At 36.2% G+C, this 25,866-nt stretch overlaps 1 protein-coding gene across 1 annotated transcript in view; it reads right to left on the minus strand.

Annotated features, from left to right (window-relative positions):
- Positions 1 to 25,866, minus strand: part of SRBD1 (S1 RNA binding domain 1) — a 237,660-nt gene that overhangs the window by 177,981 nt on the left and 33,813 nt on the right. The window contains exons 8-11 of the mRNA XM_020903216.2: positions 23,542 to 23,638; positions 22,111 to 22,246; positions 4,637 to 4,740; positions 1,677 to 1,784 (exon numbers count right to left, since the gene is read on the minus strand). Of these exons, the coding sequence (XP_020758875.2) occupies positions 1,677 to 1,784; positions 4,637 to 4,740; positions 22,111 to 22,246; positions 23,542 to 23,638 (445 nt within the window). The remainder of the gene's footprint in view (positions 1 to 1,676; positions 1,785 to 4,636; positions 4,741 to 22,110; positions 22,247 to 23,541; positions 23,639 to 25,866) is intronic.

Raw genomic sequence — 25,866 nt, forward strand, 5'->3', positions numbered from 1 at the left:
CCTCTTTTAATATGCACCCATGAATGAAGAAAGAGCCTGGCAAACTAAGGAGTGGAGCTATGTGCTTTTTTTTTCCTTTGTGTTTTACCGATTCTTTCAATTTTTCTACATTTGAACAAATTTCTTTTTAATTAGAGAATTAAAGTAATTTTCTTTAAGAAATAAATCTTAAGGGGCTTTCCCTCTCAACTGCTGTTAAGGTAATTACAAGTATTTCTACCAAGTGACACATCTGTAGACAATGTCTGCAAACCAACTTATGGACTGGGATAAGATATATTTTTTTAACCACAGGCATTTTATAAAAAGAGAAGGGAAATGCTCTCACTTGACACTGCTAAGGAAAGTCAGAGAAGAATTATACATTAAATATCCCACACCAAACTGAATATATTAAATCTCAATGAGATTATTCCACAGGCAATAAAAATACTCACATCAAATATATACAAAAATGTCAAAAGCACCACTGGATGTTATATGCAAATAAGAAAGTGACAAATATATAGCAAAAAGGGAATTAAAATTTTAGTAAGATAATTTTCTTTTTTTTTTTCTTCATTAAGAACAAAAGCCCTTTTTAAAAACATCATATCCTAGCACTCAAATGCAAGTTATGTTACTTCACAGACTTGAAATGAGATAGGGTTCCAAAAGAAACAATATTTTTAAGGGATGTCTGGGCTAAAAAGGATGAATCAAGACAATGAACAACCTTGATAAAAAGAAGCTGGACAGAAAGTAGCTATATGTCCTTTTTAAAAGTATCTGCTCACTCCCTACCCTAATGCCTCCAAAATCAACGGTCAAGTCCAGGAAAGGAAAAAGAGACAAACACAAAGGCTGCTATAAATTCTAGTGAGGCTGAAGAGATGGCTACAAATTTATAGTTTCCGGTGACTCTTGCTAAAACCTTTAAATAAGTCAGAATAAAGAAAATCTATAGCACAAAGGAAAGAATATATGAAGGCTTGGCTGGTGTCTAAAGGCTAACTACCAAGATAAAGGTTAGAGAGAGGCAGAAGAGAGGGTTTTCACCTCCCAACATTTCTGTCCATCTCCTCCCTTACAAAGAATTCAGTACCTCACCTCTTTTGCAGTTCTTTGTAAACCTTAGTTCTTCTGCTAGTCCATTTAGATGGTCACTTTAACAGTCTTATAATATTTGCTCATCACTGCTGATAATCATTCCTCCGAACAATTCCCATTTGGAGTTTAAAACATATATGTTAGCCTTCTCTCATAGTAACACATTCATCATGCATTCTACTGATTTCCTTATGCCTTTTTTGGCTCTCTTACCTCTGAAACTGCTGCCAACTAACTTCTCTGTTAACTGCTTAGTTTGTTTCTCCCAAGCCAAATCTCTCATCAATAAAACCATTTGTTTGGTTTGGTTGTCAAACTGAAAGACTGGTATTGCAGAACTGGAAGGGGTACACATTAAGTGGTCAAGATTTGAAAAGTATACTGTAATTAAGAGCTATGTTTTGTGATCTATGCATGTGAATGCCTCTACAGATTGAAATCTAGGCTTAAATTTAAGACTCTGTGATTCTGACTCAGTTCTCTGGCTTGGTTAATGGATCAACAAATATTTACTGCACGCTTTAATGGGCTTATTACCATACATAAAAATAAACAGTATACAAAGTTAAATAACACAAGATGCATACCTGAACTCTCTACAAAGGAGAGGATAAATAAGGCGTTTAAAGGAATCATCCAGTGAGTTGTATAAGATCTTCATTAACTCTGGCCTTGCAAAGCCACGTGGTCTCCACCTGCAAAAAAGAAAAGCCTATACTAACACCGATGTAACAAGAATAAGACCATAAAAGGGCTCCTGGAAGAAGAGAGGGGAAGTGGAAAAGAAAAGGGGGGGAAGAAACTTTACTGAAGCCAAAGCAACATAATCTGTGAGGAGAGGCTGTGATGTCTGAAAATTATTAGTATGACATCTGGAGTTCTTATTTTTAAAAACCTGGTAACCATGGCCAAATGTAAAACTTAAGGGAGGAAAAACCTATTCTGGGGAGAGTCCCCAAGGCATTATTAATAATGGCCAAAATTTTTTAGCTATAAGAAAGTCACAAAAATTACTGAAGCACTGTTACAGACTGAATTATGCCCCTAAAATTAGTATGTTGAAGTCCTAACCCCTAAATTGGATGGAGATGGGGCTGTTGGGAGATAATTAGGTTTAGATGAGGTCATGAAGGCAGGGTCTCCATGATGGGATTAGTGCCCACATAAGAAGAAACATCAGATACCTGCCTCTCCACAATGCCGGGTGAGGACATAATGAGAAGGCAACTGTGTGCAAGCCACAAAGAGGGTTCCCATCAAAATCCAAGTCAGCCTGACCTCGATCTTCGACTTCCAGCTTCCAGAACTGGGAGAAAATTTCTGTTGTTTAAGCTACCCAGTGTATGGTATTTTGCTATGGCAGCTGAAGCTAAGACAAGCACTGTATCCTTCTTTTACTATTTCTTAATCTCTTCCTGAGAGTTAAAACAGATTGAGTAAAGGAGAAACTTGGTTTTATTTACTGCCTCTTGTCATTCTTGAGTAGAACTCACTCTATTCCTGAGGTTGTACTGCTCTACTAGGCAGTATATCTGCATACATACTGATAAATATAAATACCAGAGAACCCATCATTAGTAGAAATTTAAGAAAGAATAGTAAGAGAAAAACACAAGCTTAAAAGGACAAACAAACTCAGCCCTACCCCTCCTGTGTACTCCACCTACAACTATAGCATTTCTGCCTGCATCCTTCAATGGCTCTTTAATAGAAAAATACTAATATTTTATCAATCATTCTTAATAAGCCATTAATATACTTCAGGGACACTGTCATCTCCCTTACTTATCTCAGCTAGGAAATTAACTAAATTTCAGTGAACAAATATTTAAACAGTTATAATATGATACAAGAGCTTCCCTGGTGGCTCTGCGGTAAAGAATCTGCCTACAATGCAGGAGACCTGGGTTTGATCCCTGGGTTGGGAAGATCCCTCAGAGAAAGGAATGGCTACCCACCCCAGTATTCTTGCCTGGAAAACTCCCATGGACAGGGGAGCCTGGTGGGCTACAGTCCATGGGGTCACAGACAGACACAACTGAGCGTGCACACAGACACACACACACACACGAAAGGCTATATAACAACAAACTGAATCCCTTCCATAGAAGGGTATTACTTGAGTAGAATACAGTTTTGCTTTTTAATTTGAATGAATGTGATTTTACGTAGAATATATATCCTTCCCTCCATCCAAACCCTGTTTCTTCCTGGCATGAGAGGTAGGGAGAACTAAGGTGTGAATTAAAACAGTTATTATTTTTATATTCTGTTGCTGTTATAGGCATACCTCAGAGATATTGTCACGTAGGTAGGTTCCAGACCACCACAAGTGAGTCACATGAGGTTTTTGCTTTCCTAGAGCATATGTGAGAGTAATGTTTATAGTAACTGCAGCCCTTTAAATGTGTAATACTGTTATGATGATGATACTTCCCTAACTCAACAGTTAAACATCTCTGAATAAATACCAAGAAGGGCAGCACTTTAATTAAATCTCACAATACAAAACACATGCTATATAAGATGTGTACAATGAAGCACGCAGATTAAGACAGAGGTCACAAACCTCAAATACCTACATAGGTCAAGAAAGTACTGTAAAACTGGGGCTCTCTAACAACTTAGAGGGGTAGGCAGGGGTGGGAAGTGGGAGAGAGGTTCAAGCGGGAAGGGACATGTGTACACCTATAGCTAATTCATGCTGCTGTATGGCAGAAATCAAACCAATATTGTAAAGCAATAATCCTTCAATTAAAAATAAAGAAATTAAAATTCTAAAAAAATTTTTTTAAAGAAAGTACTATAAACAAATGAAAAAGACCCAGGGCTTACATGTGTGCTTTTGACATGCTTTGCTAACCCTTTTAGACAAAGAAATATACTCCACTTTGGCAAAGAAATACACTCCCCCCGATTTTGTATCTATAGATAAAGGTAGGCTCTCTCCATCTAGCTTTCATTTTCCCATATTTAAAACAGAAATGGATATAGGGTATAGTTCTCTTTAAATCTACTGCATGACAATCTACTACAGAACCACTTTAGTGTAATATTTTCTCAAAGTGATATGACAAACATTTGGGGACAGAATGATTTACTTTATAAGACTAACCCATGCACTGATACTAAAAGCTAATTTTAAAAAATAAAAAGGGCTAGTGGCCAGTTATTCATTCATTATTCATATAATATCTGATAAAATTTTGCCTCAGTTATCCTTAATGAACAAAAGACTTCAGATATACTATACACAGTATGTTTCTGTTAATTCATCTTTTTTTTTAAAAAAAGGCTCTTTATAAAAGATTTATATGATACAGATTAAACTGAAAGTCCTTGTTCCCAGAAATAACCATTATTAATAATTCTTACATACTTCCCAGATAGTTCCTATTTCAACTAACACATGTTTTATAAAAACGTAAATATACTATATCTACCCATTGTTTGTTTTTTTAACACAATGGACATCTTTCCATATAGATCTCGATAAAGCATTTTAAAAATGAAAGAAAGAAAATTCTGTAAAAACCTATAAACAGACCTGTTTTGTATGCACCACCTGCAGAACTCTTTCTTTACTCCATCAGGAATATTAACCTTGACAGTCAGTATCTTCAAATTTTCTCCACGGTTAATTGCCAGAATCTGAGTGCAAACATGTAGAGCAAAGAATGATGACCCACAAAATATATAAATGATCAATTTAACAAGTCAACACTTGTGAAACAAACTGGGAGGTTACCCAGGTTAGAGTTCTATCAATTGTGCATTCATCTATTTACCAAGAATGTATTCAAAAATACTCATTTTTTAAATACTTTTTCCAAAATAAAATAGAGATACAAAGCCTATGATAGTCACAAGAAGAGACTTCAGTGATCTAAAATCTCATTTCAGATTCTACCAACTGAAAGTTTTTGATCACCTAGAGCTCCAAAATTACTGTAGATGGTGGCTGCAGCCATGAAATTAAAAAAACACTTGCTCCTTGGAAGAAAACCTATGACCAACCTAGACAGCATATTAAAAAGTAGAGACATTACTTTGCCAACAAAGGTCTGTCTAATCAAAGTTATGGTTTTTTAAGTAGTCATGGATGGATGTGAGAGTTGGACTATAAAGAAAGCTGAGTGCCAAAGAATTGATGCTTTTGAACTGTGGTGTTAGAGAAGACTCTTGAGAGTCCCTTGGAATGCAAGGAGATCAAACCAGTCCATCCTAAAGGAAATCAGTTCTGAATATTCATTGGAAGGACTGATGCTGAAGCTGAAACTCCAATACTTTGGCCACCTGATGCGAAGAACTGACTCACTGGAAGAGACCCTGATGCTGGGAAAGATTGAAAGCGGGAGAAGGGGACGACAGAGGATGAGATAGTTGGATGGCATCATCAACTCAATGGACATGAGTTTCAGTAAGCTCCGGGAGTTGGTGATGGACAGGGAAACCTGGTGTGCTGCAGTCCATGGGGTCACCAAGAGTCAGACATGATGACTGAGAGACTTGAACTGAACTGAACTGAGAGCAGAGGCTCCCAGCCTCTGGGATCTACTGTCTGATAATCTGCGGCAGAGCTGATGTAATAACAATAGAAATAAAGTACACAATAAATAGAAATAATAGAAACAAAGCACACTGTAAATGTAAAGGGCTTAAATCACCCTGAAACCATCCACCCCACATGCTACCCCACCCTCACACCCTAGGCCTGTGGAAAAATTATCTTCCACAAAACTGGTCTCTGGTGCCAGAAAGGTTGCAGACTGTTAACTAGGCTTAGAAGGATATACTTCCTTTATTTGTTAAAAGACATCACTAAGATAAATACAAATATGCAAAACTCTAAGTGGAATATTTAACAAATGCTAATTATTACCATTTATTGAGCACTTACTAATTGTCAGGTCCATCTAAGCACTATCTTCAAAGCCACCAGTAATGCATGTGCTATCATTTTACTTTTATATGATAATTCTTCTAAGACTAACTTGTCTCAAATCAAAAAGCCAGCAAGTAGCAAAAGAGGAATTTAAATTCAGATCAAGCTGTCTCTGATCTTAATTAGTATATTAAAAGAATAATTATTTTAAAACGCATTAAAAACGCTCCTCAAAAAAGAGCAAACAGAGCAAACCTAAAGCAAGCAGAAGGAAGAAAATAATAAACAATGGAAGAGAACTAAATAAAATACAGAATAGAAAACAACAAAAAATATCAACAAAATCAGAAGCTAGGTCTTGGAAAATATCACCAAAATCAACAAGCCTTTCACTAGATGACCAAGGAAAAGAAGGAGACATTTCAATTATCAAAACCAGGAATGAAAGGAGCCATTAATATGAATAATATAGAAATAAAAATGAAAGGGATCATAAGAGAATACTATGCCAAATTAGGTCACTCAAAAGAACAAATTCCTAAAAAGACACAAACTTCCAAAATAGAACAAAAAAGAAACAGGAAATTCAAAATGATCCCTAACAAGCAGAGACAGAATTAATAATTTTAAATTTTCCCACAAGGAAAAACCCAGGCTCATATGGCTACACGGCTGAATTCCACTAAACATTTAAAGAAGAATCAATACCAATTCATCACAAGCTCCTCGAAAAATACAATAGGAACAAAAAAAACTTCCTGATTCTGTTTACCCGAATACCAAAACCAGACAAGAACACTGCAAGAAAAATGTAAAGACTGCTACTTCTTATGAATATAGATGCAAACATTCTCAATAAAATACTAGTAAACCAAACTCATAAACATATTTAAGATTATATATGAGGCTTAAAAGGAATTAATTCCAGGAATGCAAGGTTAGTTTAACATCCAAAAAGCAGCTAACATAATACATCATTAACAATAGAATAAAAAAACAAAAATTACATGGTCATGTCAATAAATGCAGAAATAATATTTGAAAAAATTCCAGCAGTTGTTCATGATAAAGAATACTCAATAAACTAGGAACAGAAAGCAAACTCTTAAGCATGATAAAAGGTGCATACAAAAACTCCACAGATAACATAATATTTAACAGTAAAAGACTGGATGTTTTCTCTCTATGATTACAAGGGTGTCTCCTCTAGCACTTCTAGTCAACACTGTATTAAAGGTTCTATCCTGGAAAATTAAGCAAGAAATAAAAGGCCTCTAGATTAAAAGAAAGAAGTAAAACTATCTCTATTTGCAGATAATATGATCTTGCTTACACTAAATCCTAAGAAATTCACTATAAAACTATTTGAACTAATACAGTTCAGCATGGTTGCAGGATAATCAATTCTACACACTAGCAATAAACATTATGAGAATAATTTTAAAAAATTCTATTTACCATTACACCAACAAGAATAAAATACTTAGGAATAAATTTAACAAAATAAGTTCAAAACTTATACTCTTGAAAACTATAAACATTATTTTTTAATTGAATAAAAAAATGGATAAAATAAAAAAATAAATAAATGGAAAGACATCCCAAGTCCATGGATCAAAAGGCTTAATATTGCTAAATGGCACTAATCCCCAAATTAATTCATAAATTCAATATAACCCCTACCAAATCCCAATCGGTTTTGTTGCAGAAATTGAACAACTAATTCCAAGATTCAAATAGAAATTAAAGGGACCCAGCATAACCAAGTCAATCTTGTTTAAAAAAAGAACAAACCTGAAGGACTGTCACTTCTCAATTACAAACTACAGTAAACAACAGTGTGGCATTAAAGAGAAACATACAAATCAACAGAATAGAACTGACAGTCCAGAAATAAATCTATACATCTACCATCAAGTGAATGTCAACAAGGGTGCTAAGACAATTTAATGGGGAAAATAGCCTTTTCAATAAGTGACGCTGGGACAATAGATGGTCACCATGCATAAGTATGAAGTTGGATTGTTTCCACACAACATACACAAAAATTATCTCAAAATTGATCACACCACTTGATATAAAACACTTAGAAGAAAATACATGAGAAAATACATAGTCTTAAGTTACATAAAGCCTTAAGTAAAACACCATAAGCATAATCAACACAAGAAAAAAATACACAGATTCAACTTCAACAAGATTATATTCTTTATACCTCAAAGAATATCATCAAGAAAGTGAAAAGAAAGCCCTTAGCAAAAAAATTTAAAGTTTTGCAAATCATATATCATACAAAGGACTTATACCTAGAACATACAACTCATAACTCAACAGTAAAAAGACACAATAACTAAAAATATTCAAAAGGGCCACGGACATATTTTTTCAAAGATAATATAGAAATGTTCAATGAGTACATAGAAAGATGCTCAACATCAGTTTTTACTAGAGAAATGCAAATCAAAACCATAATGAGATATGACTTCATAAAAAGATGGCCACAATAAAAAAGAGAGTAAGTATGAATTAGGATATAAAGAAACAGAATCCTCATAAAGTGTTGGTGGAAAGGTAAAATAGGGTAGCCACTTTGGACAACAGTATGGCAGTTCTTCAAAAGGTTAAAGAGAGTTACTATATAATTCAGCAATTTCACTGCTACATAAAAAAGGAAAAGTATATATCTTTTTGAAACTTTATATAAATTTTAAAACTATTTTCAAGTAAAATGTTAAATACAGAACAAATTGTCAAAGTTTAAAAAACTATAGATACTTTAAAAACACTTTAAATATATTTGAGATATTTCTAAGGTAAACATTGGCAGAAATAATCACTTAAAAATAAGTCTTTAATGCAAAATAAACTTTATTTGGGGTTGGACAAAACCTTCAAAGTCTGCCAGCTCTCTAAAATACTGAAAGGAACACTCAACAGTAAATAAAAGTTCTTCATCCAAGGATTTATAGGCAATAAATTTATTCATGCAGAACACAATAATAGAGTAGAAGTTATTCAAGCTTTATTTATAAAAATATACTACAAGGCCATTCTCACCTTCTGAGATGGCCCACACTCTGTCTGGGGAGTGTATTTCTCTCTAAATAAATCCACTTTTTATCTTAAAGAAAAAAAATAAACTATTATATCAAAATATATTATTGTGGGTGCTTTTTTATTTAACAATTCCTATAAAGCATCACTATGAACAAAGCTAGTGGAGGTAATCAAATTCCAGTTGAGCTATTTCAAATACTAAAAGATGATGCTGTGAAGGTGCTGCACTCAATATGCCAGCAAATCCAGAAAACTCAGCAGAAGCCACAGGACTGGAAAAGGTTGGTTTTCATTTGAATCCCAAAGAAAGTAAATGCCAAAAAATGTTCTAACTACTGCACAAGCGTACTCATCTCACAGGCTAGCAAAGTAATGCTCAATATTCTCCAAGCCTGGCTTCAACAGTAGGTCAACTGTGAACTTCCAGATTTTCAAGTTGGATTTAGAAAACTCAGAGGAACCAGAGATCAAATTGCCAACATCCAATGGATCATAGAAAAAGCAAGAAGCTCCAGAAAAACATCTAATTCTGCTTTATTGACTATGCCAAAGCATTTAACTGTGTGGATCACAAAAAAACTGTGGAAAATTCTTAAAGAGATGGGAATACCAGACCACCTGACCTGCCTCTTGAGAAATCTGTATGCAGGTCAAAAAGTAACAGTTAGAACTGGACATGGAACAGACTGGTTCCAAATAGGGAAAGGAGTACATCAAGGCTATATATTGTCACCCTGCTTATTTAACTTGTATGCAGAGTATTTCATGAGAAATGCCAGGCTGGATGAAGCACAAGTTGGAATCAAGATTGCCGGGAGAAATATCAATAACCTCAGATACACAGATGACACTACCCTTATGACAGAAAGTAAAGAAGAACTAAACAGCCTCTTGATGAAAGTAAGAGGAGAGTGAAAAAGCTGCCTTAAAACTAAAACTAAGATCATGGCATCTGGTCCCATCACTTCATGTCAAATAGATGGAGAAACAATGGAAACAGTGAGAGACTTTATTTTTTTGGGCTCCAAAATCACTGCAGATGGTGACTGCAGCCATGAAATTAAAAGACACTTGCTCCTTGGAAGAAAAGCTATGACCATCCTAAACAGCATATTAAAAAGCAGAACTCAAAATGGATTAAAGACATAAATGTAAGACCAGAAACTATTAAACTCTTAGAAGAGAACATAGGCAGAACACTCAATGACATAAATCAAAGCAAGATCTTCTATGACTCACCTCCTAGAGTAATGGAAATAAAAACAAAAATAAACAAGGGGGACCTAATTAAATTTGAAAGCTTTTGCACAACAAAGGGAAGCACAAACAAGGTGAAGACAGCCCTCAGAATGGAGAAAATAATACCAAGGGAAACAACTGATAAAGAATTAATTTCCAAAACATACAAGCAGCTTATACAATTCAATACCAAAAAGACAAACCACCCAATCAAAAAAAGTGGGAAATGGACCTGAAGAGACATTCCTCCAAAGAAGACATACAGATGGATAACAAGCACATGAAAAGATGCTCAACATCACTCACTATCAGATAAATGCAAATCAAAACTACAATGAGATACCACCTCACACCAGTCAGAATGGCCATCATCAAAAACTCTACAAACAATAAATGCTGAAGAGGGTGTGGAGAAAAGGGAACACTCTTGCACTGCTGGTATGAATGTAAACTGATGCAGCCATTATGGAAGATGGTGTGGAGACTCCTTAAAAAGCTGGGAATAAAACCACCATATAAGCCAGCAATCCCACTTCTAGGCATATACCCTGAGGAAACAGAAACTAAAAAAGATACACATGCCCCAATGTTCATTGCAGCTCTATTTACAATAGCTAGAACATGGAAGCAATCTAGATGTCCATCGACAGAAAATGGATAAAGAAGCTGTGGTACATATATACAATGGAATATGATTCAGCCATAGAAAGGAACACATTTGAATCTGAGGTGGACAAAACTAGAGCCCATTATACAGAGTGAAGTAAGTCAGAAAGAGAAATATAAATATCATATACTGACACATATATATGGAACCTGAAGAGATGGCACTGATGAATTTATTTTCAGGGTGGCAATGGAGAAACGGACATGGAGAACAGACCTACAGAGAAGGTGGGAGGAGGGGAGGGAGAAGGGGAGATGGATGGAGAGAGCAACACAGAAATTTACAACACCATGTGTAAAACAGATTGCCGATGGGAATTTTCTGTAAGACCCAGGGAACTAACAGGGGCTCTGTGACAGCTGAAGGGTATGTGTGGGGTCGGGGGGGGGGGGGGGGGGGATGGGAGGGAGGTTTGGGAGGGAGGGGACATGGGTATACCTATGGCTGATTCTTGTTGCTGTATGACAGAAAACCACAAAACTCTATAAAGCAATTATCCTTCAATTTAAAAAAACGTTTAAAAAAAGCAGAGACATTACTTTGCCAACAAAGGTCCATACAGTCAAAGTTAGGCTTTTTCAGTAGCCATGTATTGATGTGAGAATTAGACTATAAAAAAGCTGAGAACCGAAGAATTGATGTTTTTGAACTGTGGTGTTGGCGAAGACTCTTGAGAGTTCCATGGACTGCAAGAAGATCGGTCCATCCTAAAGGAAATCAGTCCTCAATATTCACCGAAAGGACTGATGTTGAAGCTGAAACTCCAATACTCTGGCCACCTGATGAGAAGAACTGACTCATATGAAAAGACCCTGATGATGGGAAAGACTGAAGGCAGGAGGAGAAGGGGAGGACAGAGGATGAGATGGTTGGCTGGCATCACCAACTCAATGGACATGAGTTTGAGCAAGCTCCGGGAGTTAGTGATGGACAGGGAAGCCTGGCATGCTACAGTCCATGGGGTCACCAAAGAGTCAGACATGACTTAGTGGCTGAACAGAACTGAAAGATATACCAGAATTACTGTAGATGACAGCATTGAATAAAAGAGGTATGTACTGTTAAAAGACACAGAAAGTGAGATATCAATGAAAGCTATTATTAAAAAAGAATGGGAAGACTGAGTTAAAAATCCATGTTGTGGAAAGAAGCACACTAAGGACCAATGTGCAAAAAAAAGAAAACTAGATGCAGCAAGAAGAATTAATGTAAATTTAGTAGACAGCTACAACAGCTCTTCCCACAGTATTTGGAGAAGGAGTTCCAGCCACTGCTGTTCCTTTATCACCGTCCGTCATTCTCCCTTGCTGCTGTATTCTGGGATGCTATATGCTTGGCTATCTATGTGGAGGCCGAAAAGCAGAGTTTAGAGTTGGGGACATGAGGCCTTAGCATCACAGGGATTGAAAAATCATCATTGTGAGCTGGCATATCATAGCCTCCAAGATAACTGAAAAGCTCTCAAAACACAGGGCTGTTTTTCAAAAATGATGTTCCCCAATGCTCTACCTTCTCAGGTCTTAGTATTGCCACACTTAAAAACCTGTGTCAATCACAAATTTAAATGCAACGACAACTAACTCAGAATGTCACATGTGCTACACATACTAGTTAAAATGCAGAAACCAAAATGTTTTCAATCATTGAAAACAGGTATTATTCATATTTATTCTTAACAGAATAAAACTATTTATTTTTTCCAAAGTTGCAATAAAATTAAATCAAATAAAAGGAGACAACGTCTAACAGCACAATCATTTCTGCAAAGGAATTTTAGCAGTTGAGTAACTGGTTTTGCTAAAAATTATTTTTCATTAGGCTCTATCAGTAGACAATAAGTAGGTAAGTAAAATTTAACTCTAACAACTTTTCCAATTATCAGAAGTATGCACTTTACCCCATATGATACAGTGTACACAAAAGTAAAACAGACAACTTAGATATAACAGTGAAACACTTCAAAAGCTCAACAGCATGGCCCATGTTACCTACATACCCTAAGAAGGAACCAATGTACAATAAGTGTTCAAGAGTATTTGCAGCATAACTGAAGATTCTTTGTTGTTACACACACACAAAATAAAAATAAACATTTTCATATATATACCATCATAAGTTTTCAAAAATTTTAGTGATGATAAATAAACATCATTATGAAAAGTAACACATTCTAGTCTTTTTCATTATCTTGTCCTTATAATAGTAAAATTCAGAAAGGAGGACAAAATAATTTTTTTTTTCATTTATTAGTTGGAGGCTGATTATTTTACAACATTGTAGTGGTTTTTGCCATACATTGACATGAATCAGCCATGGGTTTACATGTGTTCCCCGTCCCAATTCCCCCTTCTACCTCCCTTCCCTCTGGGTCTTCCCAGTGCACCAGGCCTGAGCACTTGTCTCATGCATCCAACCTGGGCTGGTGACCTGTTTCACCCTTGATAATATTCATGTTTTGATGCTGTTCTCTCAAAACATCCCACCCTTGCCTTCTCCCACAGAGTCTAAAAGTCTGTTCTGTTCATCTGTGTCTCTTTTTCTGTTTTGCATATAGGGTTATCATTACCATCTTTTTAAATTCCATATATATGCATTAGTATATTGTACTGGTGTTTATCTTTCTGGCTTACTTCACTCTGTATAATGGGCTCCATTTCATCCATCTAATTAGAACTGATTCAAATGAATTCTTTTTAATGGCTGAGTAATATTCCATAGTGTATATGTACCACAGCTTTCTTATCCATTCGTCTGCTGGTGGGCATCTAGGTTGCTTCCATGTCCTGGCTATGATAAACAGTGCTGCGATGAACATTGGGGTGCATGTGTCTCTTTCAGATCTGGCTTCCTCGGTGTGTATGCCCAGGAGTGGGATTGCTGGGTCATATGGCAGTTCTATTTCCAGTTTTTAAAGAAATCTCCACACTATTCTCCACAGCAGCTGTACCAGTTAGCATTTTTAAAATGATTTCTTGACGAATTTCAGGTTTAAAGAACACTGGCAGTGTCCTGATTCCAAACCTCCCTCATCCTTCTATAAACCAATAAAGTAAACACAGGACCTACATCTTCAGCACTTCTAGAAAACAGAAAATTAGACTGACATCTGATTTCCAAAAGCAAACAAGCATATAAAAACATGCAAAGCAAAACAACACAGCAACATATTTGACAAACATAAGGAAAGGAAATGCAAGCAAAAAATATTATACTGAACCAAGCTGTCCTTCAAGTATCAAGGACAAAGCAAACAATTGTGACTGTGTCATAAAGTCAGAGAATACAGGTGAATCTCAGAGGTACTGCGGATTCAATTTCAGACTACTACAATAAAGCAACTATCACAATAAAGCAAGTCATATTTTTTGGTTACCCAGTGCATATAAAAGTTATATTATACTGTAGTCTAGGTATACAATATGTCTTAAAAAAAAAAGAAAGAAAACAATGTACATACCTTAATTTAAAAGTGGCTATCATCAAAAAGAACACAAATAACAAATGTTGGCAAGGATATGGAAAAGGGAACCCTTTTCCCAGTTGCTGGGAATGTAAATTGGTGCAGCCACTGGAGAAAACAGTATGGAAGTTCCTCAAAAAACTAAAAGTAGAACTGTCATATGACCCAGCAATTCCACTCCTGAGTGTATATCCAAAAGAAAAACACTAACTGAGAAAGATACATGCACCGCAATGTTCAAAGCCGTATTATTTACAATTGCCAAGATATGGAAGCAATTTAAGTGTCCTTCAACGGAAGAACAGATAAAGAAGATGTGATATATATCAGCACACACACACATACACACAGAGACACACACACACACACACACACACACACAGCCATAGAAAAGAACAAAATTTCTGTCATATGCAACAACATGGATGAACAGGGAGGGTATTATGCTAAGTGAAATAAGCCAGATAGAGAAGAAAAGTATTATATGATATCACTTATATGTGGAATATAAAAATACAACAAATTACAGAATACAGCAAAAAAAAAAAAAAGATTCACAGATACAGAGAACAAACTAGTGTACCAGTGGGGTGAGGGAATGCAGGAGAGAAAAAGACAGGGGAAGGGGATTAAGAGGTACAAACTACAAACTAGGGGTCCCTGGGGGTCTAGTAGTTAATTCACCTGCCAGAGCAGGGGACATGGGTTCAGCTCCTGGTCTAGGAGGATCCCACATTCCAGGGAGCAACTAAGTCTGTGTGCACAACTACTGAGCTAGGGCTCTAGAGCCCATCCTCCACAACAAGAGAAGTCACCACAGTGAGAATGCCTCACACCGCAACAAAGAGCAGCCCTGCTCTCTACAACTAGAGAAATCCTACCTGCCACAACAGAGACCCAGGGCAGTCAAAAAATGAAATAAAAATAAACAGACAAAATTTTTTTTTAAAAAAAGGGTTATAAGCTACTATGCATAAAATAAGCTATAAGGATATACTGTACAACACAGGGAATATAGCCAATATTTTATAATAACTATAAATGGAGCATAAACCTTTAAAATTTGTGAATATATGTAACCTGCAATTTATATAAAATTGTACAACAATACTTCAATAAATATAAAAAAATTTTTAAATACTTCATTGCTAAATAATACTAATTATCATCTGAACCTTCAGCAAGTCATAATCTTTTTGTTAGTGGAGGGTCTTGCCTCAGTGTTGATGGCTGCTGAATGATCTGGGTGGTGGCTGCAGAAGATTGGGGTGGCTATGAAAATTTCTTAAAATAAGACAATGATGAAGTTTGCCACATCAACTGACCTTTCAGGGGCAATTTCTCTGTAACAGGCAAATGCTGACAGCATTTTATCCACAGTAGAACCTGGAATCAATCCCCTCAAAACCTGACACTGCTTTATCAACAAAGATGATGTAACATTCTATTAATAAATCATACGTTGCCATCTGAACAATCTTTCCAACATCTGCACTAGGAGCAGATTCCATCTCACAGAAACATCTTTTTTTGCTCATCCATAAAAAGTAACTCCTCGTCCATTAGTTAAGTCATGAGATGATAACAATTCTTTCACATCTTTAGGCTCTACTTCTAATTCTAGTTTTCTATCATAGCTGCAGTTATTTCCTTCACTGAAGTCTTGAACCCTTAAAAGTCGCCCATAAAGACTGAAATCAACTTCTTCCAAATTCCTATTAACATTGATACCATATCTCTTCCCATGAATTACAAATGGTCTTAATGGCATCTAGAATGGTGAATCCTTTCTTCTTGTTCAGTCGCTCAGTTGTGTCCAACTCTTTGACACCCCATGGACTGCAGCACTCCAGGCTTCCCTGTCCTTCACGACCTCCTGGAGCTTGCTCAAACTCATGTCCATCGAGTCAGTGATGCCATCCAACCATCTCATCCTCTGTTGCCCGCTTCTCCTCCTGCCTTCTATCTTTCCCAGCATCAGGGTCTTTTCCAGCTCTTCACATCAGGTGGCCAAAGTATTACTGGAGCTTCAGCTTCAGCATCAGTCCTTGCAATAAATATTCAGGGTTGATTTCCTTAGGATTGACTGGTTTGATCTCCTTGCAGTTCAAGGGACTCTCAAGAGTCTTCTCCAACATCACAATACGAAAGTATCAATTCTTCAGTGCTCAGCCTGCTTTATGGTCCAACTCTCACATCCATACATGACTACTGGAAAAACCATAGCTTTGATTAGATGGACCTTTGTCAGCAAATGATGTCTCTGCTTTTTAATATGCTATCTAGGTTTGTCATAGCTTTTCTTCCAAGGACCAAGCGCCTTCTAATTTCATGGCTCCAGTCAGTGTCTGCAGTGATCTTGGAGCCCCCCAAAATAAAGTCTGTCACTGTTTCCATTGTTTTCCCATCTATTTGCCATGAAGTGATGAGACCAGATGCCATGATCATCATTTTTTTTAATCTTTTCTAGAGGCTTTCAATTTACTTTGCCCAAATCCAGAGGAGTCATTTTCTATAGCACCTATAGTCTTATGAAAGGCATTTCATAAATAACAAGACTAGATAGTCAAAATTACTCCTTACAGAGTGGAAGCTGCTTTAGCAGGCATAAAAACAACATTAATCTCATTGAACATCTCCATCAGAGCTCTTGGGTGACCAGGTGCACTGTGAATGAGCAATAATATTTTGAAAGGCATCTTTATTCCTGAGCAGTAGATCTCAACTGTAGGCTTAAAGTATTCAGCAAACCATGTTGTAAACAGATGTGCTGTTATCCTGGCTTTCTTTGTTGTTCCATTTATAGAGCATTGGTAAATGAGCGCTGGCTTCAATTTCAAGTCACCAGCTGCATTAGTCCCTAACAAGAGAGACCGTATGCTTTGAAGCTTTGAAGCCAGGCATTTTTTCCTCTCTAGCTATGAAAGTCCTAGATGGCATCTTCCTCAAGTATAAGGCTGTTTTTTGTCTATAACGAAAATCTGTTGCTTATTGTAGTACCTTCATTAACTATCTTAGTTAGATCTTCTGAATAACTTGCTGCAGCTTCTACATTAGCATGTGCTGTTTCACCTTTTTTTTTTTCCTTTTTTTTTTTTCTTTTTTGTTGAGCTGAGCAGCACACAGCGTCTTATTTCACCAACCAGGAACTGAATCTGTGCCCCTGCAGTGGAAGTATGGAGTCCTAACCACTGCACCACCAGGGAAGTCCCCACCTTGCACTTTCAGGTTATGAAGATTGCTTCTTTCCTTAAACCTCATGAACCAACCTCTGCTAGTTTCAAACTTTTCTTCTGCAGCCTCCTCAACTTTCAGCCTTCACAGAGTTAAAGACAGTTTGGCCCATGCTCTGGATTAGGCTTTGACTTAAGGAAGTGTTACTGCTTCTTTGATCTTCTACCTAGACCACAAAATTTCTCAGTATCATCAAAAGGCTGCTTTACTTGCTTATCATTCTTGTGTTCCCTAGAGTAGCAGTTTCAGTTTCCTTCAAGAATGTATCCTGTGCATTCACAACTTGGCTGCCTATTTGGCACAAGAGGCTATACAGTGGCCTATCTCAGCTTTTGACTTGTTTTTCTCACTAAACTTAATCATTTCTAGTTTCTGATTTAAAGTGAGAGATGTGCAACTCTTCCTTTCATTTGAACACTTAGGGGCCACTGTAGGATAATTAAATGGCCTAATGTCAATATTATTGTATCTCAGGAAATAGTGAGGTCCAAGGAGGAGACAGACAGGGGGACAGCTGATTGGTGAAGCAGTCAGAACACACATAGAACTTATCAATTCAGCTTGCTGTCTTATACAGGTGTGGTTATGGCACCCCAAAACAATTACAATAGTAACATCCAAGATCACTGATCACATATCACTATAACAAACAATGAAAAATTTTGAAATATTGTGAGAATTATGAAAATGCGACATAAGAGACATAAAGTCAGCAAGTGTTGGAAACTGGTGCCAACAGACTTGTATGACACACAGTCGTCACAAACCTTCAATCTGTAAACCAGGCAGTATTTGCAAAGCATAATAAAGCAAAGCTCTATGGAATAAGGCATGCCTGTACTATACACATAAAATCTTGAGAAAACATTAATATAAGAGCAGAGGCCAGCAAACTATGGCCCATGGACCAAACCCAATCCAACATCTGTTTTCACATACAGAATTTTTTAAAAACATAACCATGCTCATTCACTTATGTATTATCTATGATTGCTTTCATGCTATAATGGCAGTAGTGTATTTGCAGGAAGAGCCATCTAGCTCACCAAGTCTAAAATATTTTCTCTATAGTCATTTACAGAAAAGTTCTGCCAACTCCATACTAGACTAGAAAATAAGTTTCAATCAGCTAAAGGAAGACTAGAAATTTTTAGCAAAAGAACTAAGGGCAAGCATTTCATATAATCGAAAAGTTAAGATTAAAACAAGGGTGGAATCAATTTTCATTAAGAAAATACAAGTTGCAATCCTGACGTCAAAGTAGACTTCAAACTAAAAAAAATTAAACAAGATAACACTTTATAAGGCTAACATGCTGGTTTTAGAAAAGAACAGGGGAATACATGCTGTTAAATGTGATATCACCAAAGTGGTGGAGGAGGAAATTCTAAAATCCAAACCTCTACAGAAGTTAATAAGCTGGCATAAACTGTCAGATTCAATTTTTTCATAACTCTGAAATCCAATCAAAAACTTACAACAATCAGAGAAGAAAACTTACAACAAATAGAGGAACACTAAAAGAAGAAAGAAGCTGCCGAATTTTGGTAAAAACAGCACTTTTAATGTACCCACTCACCACCCTCCACTCTCCAGTACAACAGTTGTGGTACAGATAACAGCTGTACCTTATTCTCAAAATGGACCTTATAAGATGGACCTTATTCTCAAAAACTTGTTTTTATGTGTTTCAATCTGCTTCATGCTTCCTGAGGGTTTGGCTCAACGACTTGCCTTTGTTTTGCCTGTCTCAGAGCTTCCCCAGGACAGATGTCATTTCCTGGGTGGTATCTGTCCAAAGTATTTAAAGGCAATGTGTTAGCTGCAGTCTCAAAGGTAAAGGGACGCTTGGGGATAAGGGATTATAATTAGAGCAACATCAGACAGACCAGAAAACTGGGAAAGGAAGAAGCCAGTAAATGAGACACTTGAGGGAAAGGGGCTTTTTAAAATTTCTGTGTTATTTTAGGGACTCTTAGAGGTCATGTGTCTTGTCTAGTGTTCAGGACTAGACAAGACATTTGCTCTGAGAAGACCTTAAGCTTTCACTTCTGTCTGACCTTTGAGTTCCATGCAAAGAGGAAGTGAAGGCTAAGGTAGAGCTGTAAACACACTCACTAAACGTTGATGAATGTCCCAACGAAGAGCAAATATGTAGGACTGGGAGAGTGTTATTTGTTTTGGCTCCAGGAATTAAGGAAATCTCTGTCAAGTAACCAGATGTCAACTAAGCTAATGGACCAGAGACTTCAGTGTATTCATGATAGAGAATACAGACTACAGAAACAGTTTAGAAGTCCCTAACAAACCACAAAATAATAACAGCAATAACAACAAATGCTGGTGAGGAGGAGAACCTGATTTTCAGTGTTGACAACTTATTCAAACTGGCAAGTTTTAACAACAAATTACAAGGCAGGCAAACGTTCCCAGGAAAAAAGAAACTAATAGAAACTGCCTCTGAGGAAGCTCAGACCTTGGCATTAATAGACATACTTTAAACTGGCTAGTCAAGGCTATGGTTTTTCCAGTAGTCATAAATGGATGTGAGAGTTGGACTATAAAGAAAGCTGAGCACCGAAGAATTGATGCTTCTGAACTGTGGTGCTGGAGAAGACTTTTGAAAGTTCCTTGGACTGCAAGGAGATCCAACCAGTCCATCCTAAAGGAGATCAGTCCTGAGTGTTCATTGGAAGGACTGATGTTGAAGCTGCAACTCCAATACTTTGGCCACCTGATGCATTTCTTACTGATTCATTCATCTTACTGATGCAGTTCTCACTGATTCATTTGAAAAGATCCTGATGCTGGGAAAGATTGAAGGCAGGAGGAGAAGGGGATGACAGAGGATGAGATGGTTGGATGGCATCACCGACTTGATGGACATGAATCTGGGTAAACTCCGGGAGTTGGTTATGGACAGGGAGGCCTGGAGTGCTGCAGTCCATGGGGTCACAAAGAGTTGGACATGACTGAGCAACTGAACTGAACTGAAACTGTTATAAATATGCTCAGTTAAAGGGAATCATAAACAGAGACCTAAAAGAAACCATGAGAATGTTGTCCCAACAAATAGAGAATATCAATAGAATTGGGAATCATAAAGAAGAACCAGAGAAATTACTGAGCAAAGAAGTACAATGACTGAAATGAAAAATTTACTTAAGGATTTCAATAGTCAATCTGAACAAGGAGAAGAATCAACTTGAAGATATGCCACTTGAGATTACAGTCTGAGAAGAAGAAAGAAAAGAAATGAACAGCGCCTAAGAGACTCGTGGGATACTCTAAAGCATGCCAACACACATTTAACAGGAAACTCAGGAGAGAAAAGTGCTCAAAGAATATTTGAAAAAATAATGGCCATAATTTTTCCAATTTTGATGAAAAACATCTATCTACACAACCAAAAATCACAACTCCAAAAAATAAACTTGGGGATCCACAGCAAGACAAATTATAATAAAATTGTCAAGAGAATCTTGAATGAAGAAAAGTAATTCATCATGTGCAAAGGCTTAGTAAGATGATCAGCTGATTTCTTATCAAAACAATGTATGTCAAAAGATAGTGGGATGACATACTCAAAGTGCTGAAAGAAAAACTGTCAACCAAGAATTCTACATTCACAAAAGCTGTTTTGCAAGATAAAAAAACAAAAAACCTGGAGACTGGTTGCACAATACTGTCAATATACTTAACATTACTAAACTGTACCCTTAAAAACAGTTAAGATAGTAAAGCTTAAGTTATATGTATTTTGTCACAACTAAAAATCAATTTTAAAAATAAGGAGACATTAAGATTTTCCAGATAAACAAAATCTGAGAGGGTTGACCCACCCTACATGAAACGTAACAGGAAGTCCTCCAGGCCGAAATAAAATCTAGATAGTAACTCGAAAGTGTACAAAGAAGTAGAGAACACTGGTAAAGGTAGCCACACAGGTAAATAATTTTTTTTTTTTCCCTACAAGTTAAAGCAACATTCCACATGTAGATATATAACCTATGACAACAATTAGGATAAGAATTAGTAAAATGAAAAATGAGATTAAAAGATAGATATAATGACTATAATTTATATAACTAGGTGAGATTTCTCATACTTTATTCTAAATCGGTTATCTCTAATTTGTATTTCAAATGGAAAAGATCCAGAATTGAGCTCACATCCAGATCAAATCTTTTCCTGGGAAGGAAAGTCTAATAAGAAAGATCACCTGTCAGAGAGCCAAGATACCTAGTGTTGTACTGTTAGCTCTGCTAATAATTCTCAGTATCATTTACTAACTTCTCTGGATCTTCAAATTCCCATTTGTGAAATGCAGAGGATGTAAGAAAATTATAAAAATTTATATGAAGGAAAAAAGAAAATAGTTGATTGAAGAGTCTTTAATTTCTTAGAAAAAAAAGTAAGAAATCTGAAGAATTATCATTATTACTACTATCAGCATGAATAAGCAGTTTCCTTATTTACCTGATGATGTTGGATGTTTCTTATATTGCATGAGAAGTTTTGATAGAGCTGAAACTTATCCACATCTTTTTCATTTACTTTTTTTGAGGACACTTTTGCCAAAGATGACTGGATATGAATATATCTATCTTGGCACCTGTTCAGATACACAAGTATTCAACCACAAGTAGTTATTAATATGTATTTCAATAAAGAAACACATTATACAGAAATAAGATTAGCAAAAAACTAAACGAGAATTACTAAATAAGATTTTTTTATGTGATGCTCAACTATAAAAACGATATTGACCCATGAAAAAAGGACTCCTCACCTATTCATGCTAGCATAGGTCTAGCATAGCACAAATCTATTTATATATCAACCCAGTCCTCCTATAGATACTACCTGCAGTTATGCAAGAGACCAATAACTCTGGCCTAGATATCATCCTTTTCTAACCACTGAGTTAAGAGTCAGAACCAATTAAAAGCTAAAAACAGGGGAAATGATATAGCAGGACAGCTTCCAATGACAATTTATGAAATTGAACCAAATTTCAGCAGTAAAATTACTTATAAAAACACATTTAAAAACCTGCAATTCTTCTACTTCAACTCATTTCTGAGGGCCACTGAGAAAACAGAAAAATTTTCTTCTTTATATCAACAAAAACCCTGATAAGCAACAGTAGTCAACTGGTTCATCTCCACCTTTGCTCTCCTATGCACAGCTCACACAGCTAGATATGTGGAGAGAGAGGAAGAACAGACCTCTGCAAAAAAAAAAAAAAAAGTCCTGTCTTTCAATATACAGAAGAAAAGGAATGACGGAGTACCTAAAAATAGGGTTTTTAAATAATGTCTTTTTTTAGGAGGCATAAAATCCATAAACCCAAGTAGTGTCTAGGTCAAAAGGTTTTACTTTCTTATAAATTAGTGTGATATTATGGATAAACTGCTCTCCCCATCAGCTAAAATTAATTCATCACATTTATCCATACCTGATATTAAACATTTTCAAGGTAATCCAACCACTGGTAAATACCAGAAATGAGATATTATAAAATGAAGTACATACATCACAATTTGCTTAAAAAGCAATGCCACCCACTCTAAATAGTTATGAATTGCTCTCTAGCATACACTGCATTATGCACTGGTTTTTAAACCATGTTCCTCAGAGGCCTCTGCTGAGGTGCTTCAGAATAAGGAGGATGAATAGGCAGTGTTCCAGGCTCCATGCCCAGAATTCAATTAAAACAACTTTACTCTTATCTGTTTCATGTACTCCGGTTCTGTTGTTTGAACAAAGAGTTCTGCTACTAAAAATATTAAAAAAATTTTTTTAAGTCTGAAAGTAAAGTTTTAATGAGCACTGGAGTTAGCACTAACTGTGCGACCCTTAACAGCATGTGTCCACAGAGCAGAAAACTCTCCAAGAGTTACTCACAATTTCCGAATGAAGTCAAGTGTATCTTTGTCTTTAGCAATCATGTCTGCTAAAATATGCTGTACTCCTGTTTCAATATCCTGGAGTGCCGAAAGCCCTTTAGGAGAAGGGTAAGAATGAAAACAAAAGCAAGAACTAGAGACTGGCGTTTAAATCTGTAATTAAATCACAATAAATTTATTCCAGTCAAAATAAAACCTTAAACTGACAAATTTAAGACAGAAAAGTATCACAGCAGTGACAAGCTTCCCTCAGCATTGAAAACAAGCCTCCAAAAACAGTAATACAGGGCTTTAACATACCATATAACCTAGGGGTAAAAAAATGCAAGTCTGGAGCCAGCTGCCTGGTCTAATCCTGGCTCCACCACCCACCAAATGTGTGCTGGGCAAGTCACTTGTCCTCTCTGTGCCTCAGATTCCTATCAAAATGGTAATAATAGTATCTACTTCATGAACTATTTACAAATATTAAGTGCTGTTATAGGAAATACATATTAATAGTCATATCCCAAGGTATACTACCTCATTCCAGTTATAAAAATTCTCCTTTACAAGGAATTTTATTAATATTCCAATTTTGTTTATGAGGCATTTATTCACATTTTCAATGACCTATTTGAAATAGGTCTCAAATCTCAAATAAGCACAAAACAAGAGTCATTATGTGGTTGTTCATCTTGACAGCTAAACTATCTACTAATGGTGTGTTAAGTTCTCTCCAAGTGCTTTCAGTTTGCTAATTTACAACAGTGTGTCTTGTATATCATGGTCCCTGCAATGTCAGCTTCTATACTAAGAAATCATTTGCAATGCATTCCTTCATTTCTTTTGTCTTTATTGTTCTATTTCCATTAAAGTTTTTTCTTGCATTAAAGCTTCAATTACACAGTATCATGTTTTTCTGAGAGCACAGAATTAATGAGTAACAGGTGCAAAAGACAAAGAGCAGGACAGACTCACAGAATAATTAATAAAGAGGAAATGTCTTGTTGGGTTGCATTATGATAACTGATCTTAACTAATGATGTAATTGCATTTATTTCAAGGAAATTTGGTAACTGAAATTAATAGGTATCCTGTTTACATTTTAAGAGAATTTCCCTACGAGGCAATTTTCAGGAACAATCTTTGATAGGTGGAAGACTGTATATATAAGAACTTTGAACAGCTATGGCACATAGTAAGCAGTCAGTAGATGTCTGTTCTTATGTTAGCTTTCTCGCTAGACCAGTCTTTTTCCTAGAAAACTACTCGCTATGCACTTATTCCTGGAGTCCAAAAGTACCTCAGAGTATCATCACTCAAAGTTCAATGAGAGTACCAGGGTGAGAAGTCAGTGGTAAAGGGGGAAGCTACAATGAGATCAATTAATGAGAGAGAACAGAAAGAGGAAATTATAGATTTGGTGATTATAACAGAGAGCTTTTGAAAAGTTCACATCATTGAAGAAAATACAATTTGTAAACCTTATGTATTTAATGAACCTTATATAATTAAAATTATTCAAAAGCTCTAGAACAATAGATTGTATAGTCTAGGGACCCTAAAATAAAATCATACTACATACTTGCTAAAAATATAGATTCTAGACTGTGGTATTTTATTGTTTTACAGAGCATCCCAGATGATTCTGATAATCATTAAAGCTTAAAAAAAACCATTGCTAGGGAGGTGCATTGTACTACCTCAGTGCCAGAGCACTTAACAGCAGGTAGAAACATTCAGTCATTCCAAAAGCTCATCCAAATTACAAATCCCCATCTCAGTCCAACTAGGGAGAGAGAATTGGAAGAGAGACTTGTGTGTTTTGAAAAAGCACCCTGTCTCATCAGAGAGAATTGTTCATTGGGGCTTAATACAGCCAAGGATAACAAGAGTTCAAAAAGTTTAGCACCTCAGTAAAATCAGGAGAAAATAATGTCCAGAGAACCAGAAAATCATATCCCCCTTGCCTTGCAATGAAAGCTTTACAGCTACACGCTCTTCAAACCTCCACAATTAAAAAACTGAACACTTCTCCTCAGCTTATCTGCACTAACACCATCTCATCTTACTTACAAAGGGGCAATTAGCTACTCCTCCTTGTATAGGAATATTCTGGATCTTCTAGGAGGTAGTCCATTTGTAGCACAGCCTATCTTTCTGATTCGGACCAAATTCTTGTTGGTCTGTGGTAATTAAAAGTGCCTCCTGGCGGGGGGGGTGGGGGAGGGAACACTGAAATATCTGGTTTCTTAAATACTTCTTTGAGGAATGATGGGAATAAGGAAAATACTTATTTAGAAAAACAGTAAGGAACAGAGAGTGATCATGAGGATGTATG

Source organism: Odocoileus virginianus, chromosome 2 (assembly GCF_023699985.2).
Source record: "Odocoileus virginianus isolate 20LAN1187 ecotype Illinois chromosome 2, Ovbor_1.2, whole genome shotgun sequence".
In the NCBI taxonomy this organism is placed as follows: domain Eukaryota; kingdom Metazoa; phylum Chordata; class Mammalia; order Artiodactyla; family Cervidae; genus Odocoileus; species Odocoileus virginianus.